Genomic DNA, 3,484 nt, shown 5'->3' with positions numbered 1-3,484 from the left:
CCGACAAAACCATAATCAAAACACATTAGGATGGTTAAGATACCATTGTGGAAATGTTTATTAAGAAGTAGATTTTCTAGAATCGTTCTAGGCAATAAAGAACAATGAGAGATATTTATAACGGAAATTGAGTACACTTGCAATCATGAGATGTGCAAGAATGATGAGTCCCGCACACCGTGAAAACAGTGGGAGCTATTCTAAGGCTATAGGGCCTATGTCTTGATTGGATCTCGACACGTACTCAGAAAGTTTTGTAATGCAAATGTATACATTACAAAGGAAAACGAGTATGTAGTGAGGTTGAGTAAGGTACAAGAAGTTGATAAAACCTACTAACCAAAGCCTTCTCAAAGCTAGGCTAAACATGATGAGTCATGTCATTTCAATTGAATTGAAATGAACAACTACGTACAAGATTAAATTAGATTATAGAATATGAAATAGTAATCAAGCATTGACTATTCATATGTGATAATCACATTTGTCGTTCGAGTTTTATTTTAAAACTCTTTTATTATACTTTGTTACATCCAAACGGGTTGTGGAGACAATTGAACCCCGTTAAAGTGAACACGGATTAGCATAGTATTCGCCCATAGTCACTTGTATGAGGTGACGTCTCGAAGTGACTAGAGTGTGATGCGATTGATGGCAAGTTCAAATGCCATAGAGTCATGTGAGATGACTAGTCGATCACATAGGCAGACTGTTAGGAACTTTTTGTCGGGCCTAATGACCGCTTATAGAGTTCTGGCAAATTTATATAGCCTGGTCGTGGCGAGAGCTGCTATAGTATTCTAATGAGTCGATTCTTTTGACTAAAGACTATTCACCTAAGATGGCACAGTTTCAGATTAACTTTGATTTGTGTTACTACGACCTTCGTAAATGGGGTCAAATGGGCATATTTTGGGTTATGATGGGTGTGGCTAGTCGAAGGGAATGAGTGCGATAGGAATTGTCCACCCCTTGTCGGGGTTAAAACAATATCTCAGGGCCACTCGAGGAGTAATGAATTGGAAATGCGTGGCCACGCTCGGAAGGTATCCAGAGTGGATAAATCCGGTCAATCGGTTATTCTCCAGATCGAGGAAACCACTCTCGATATGATCACTTGCAATACGACCTGAAAGACACCTTGCATTGAGTGGGAGATAGTAATAGGACAAGAGAATTGGTGACGCACACTTGTCGAGGACAAGTGGGAGATTGTTGGGAAATGTGTCCTCAACAATAGTGCGATCATATGATTTAAATATCATTATTAAATCTCATTTTAAGAATACAATTGGGAAGTAATATTGTTACTGTCAACTGGTCAACATATATCGGTAATGATTGGCTGACTAGAGTTTGACATTACTGTCGTGTGACGGTGGTGATCAGTTGACCCCCTAGGTCATACCTATAGGGCAATACTCTTAATTGATTATTTAATTAATCGTATAACGTTACGAGTTAATTAAATTACTTGAAAAATTGACGGACGATTTTGGAAGTAAAATTTAAGTATCAAATTGAAATGTGATTAAATGAGATACGGTCTGAGTAATCGAATTGTATCATTACTCGGATGAAATTATTGTTTAAAGAAACAATTGAAACGGAATGAATAAATTATTATAAATACAGAATGTTGTAGTTTATAATTTGGAAACATTTTTGGTACGAGTAATTACGAATTACTAGTCAATTTTGTAAATGACATATTTTATGAGTATGTTGATTTTTAATATGATAAAAATACATTTCATTGTAACATGTCATGTAACATGTTACATGTGACAAATTTGACAAATGATAAAATAAAATGGACCATCCATTTTATTATAAAAGTGCCGAAAATTAGAGGGGTGTTGGGTTAATATTGTGCTTTTCATTTTAGTGGAAAACATAATTATTAAAGACTACCTACTAGCCTTGCAAGCCTAAGCTTTTGAGAAGAGCAAAAACAAGAGGCATTGGGCATACTACCCAATGCTCTCTTTTTCGGCCACCAACAACAATAGAGAAGAGAGCTCTTCACTTTACTCATTCATTCATGCTTCTTATTTTTCTAGTGTAAGAAAATGAAAAATACTCTCTACAATTTATGAGAATTCTAGAGAAATAAACTCCAAAATCCCCTTACTCTTGACCGAATATTCAAGAGCACAAACAATAATTTTGGGTCATTTTTCTACAAGAATTAATATTATCTAGTACTCATAATATTAATTCTAATTAAGAGAAAGCCTTGGGTATAAAGCTTAGGGAGAGATCTTACCCTTAGATCTTTGTTCTTCCATTGGAAAGGCTCAAGAACAAGAAGAGAAAGGAGATCTCTCTTGTGCCCTAATAGCCGAAATATTGAATGTAAGGACATTATTTCTCTTCTTTTATATTATTGTTTGCATGCATAAAATCCGTATTTAATTTTATGACAAATTATTTAGACATATAAGAGTATGTTAATATGTATACGAATCTACATTTCCTTCAATATTTTCAAATATACTTCTCCCAGTAACAAATGCCCCTGCTCCTTTCCCACAATATCTGGCAAAAAAGGTTTAAGCCTGGAACATAAGATCTTGCTGACAGTTTTGTAAAATACTGTGCAGCAAGCAATGGGCCTATAATCCATGACAGTTTCCACCACAGGCTTCTTTGGGATGAGGGCAAGTAAAGTTGTATTAGCTTGCTTAGCCATCTTACTGAGTACCTTGTCAGACCACAAAAAAGGATCTAAGTCAGGAAAAAGAACCCATACTGGAACCTGAGAGACAGAATCCATTTCCTGGGAAAAGGAGGACATTTAAAATTTATTAAACCGTTTGATTACTTTATTTTATATTTTTGAATTATTCAATTTAATTAATTTTATGTCAAACACGATTTTTATAAAAGTAATATATAAAAGCTCATTTTTATAAAAATACGTATTATTAAATTATATTTTTAAGGCATAATTTATATAAGAATATATGTATATATATTTTTGGTCGGATAATAATAATGACAACACTTATAATAATTCCCGTCTTAAATTCCGTCTAGCTATAGACCGTCACATTTCACCTTGTACATGTTTAATCCGGACCAACCAGAAATTGACAACATGCTCACCTATCCTCTTACACTCTACCTTTAAATATCTCTTTTATGTATATTTAGATATATTATTATTATTATTATTATTATTATTATTATTATTATTATTATTATTATTATTATTATTATTATTATTATTATTATTATTATTATTATTATTATTATTATTATTATTATTATTATTATTATTATTATTATTATTATTATTATTATTATTATTATTATTATTATTATTATTATTATTATTATTATTATTATTATTATTATTATTATTATTATATATTATTATTATTATTATTATTGTTATTATATATTATTGTTGTTGTTGTTGATGACCCGTCCCCACCCCCTCACTCTTTCCTTTCTTCTTCCTTTTCCCTGCGAGAAA

At 32.1% G+C, this 3,484-nt stretch overlaps 1 protein-coding gene across 1 annotated transcript; it reads right to left on the bottom strand.

Moving 5' to 3' along the window:
- Window positions 1-2,470: 2,470 nt before the first annotated feature.
- LOC141648750 (uncharacterized) lies at window positions 2,471-2,779 on the bottom strand. Its single transcript, XM_074457468.1, has one exon. The coding sequence runs from the start codon at window positions 2,777-2,779 to the stop codon at window positions 2,471-2,473; it is 309 nt and encodes a 102-aa protein (XP_074313569.1).
- Between the last annotated feature and the right edge of the window lie 705 nt (window positions 2,780-3,484).

The sequence above is a fragment of the Silene latifolia genome, chromosome 1 (assembly GCF_048544455.1).
Source record: "Silene latifolia isolate original U9 population chromosome 1, ASM4854445v1, whole genome shotgun sequence".
Lineage (NCBI taxonomy): Eukaryota > Viridiplantae > Streptophyta > Magnoliopsida > Caryophyllales > Caryophyllaceae > Silene > Silene latifolia.
This window is presented reverse-complemented; position numbering and strand designations above follow the sequence as displayed.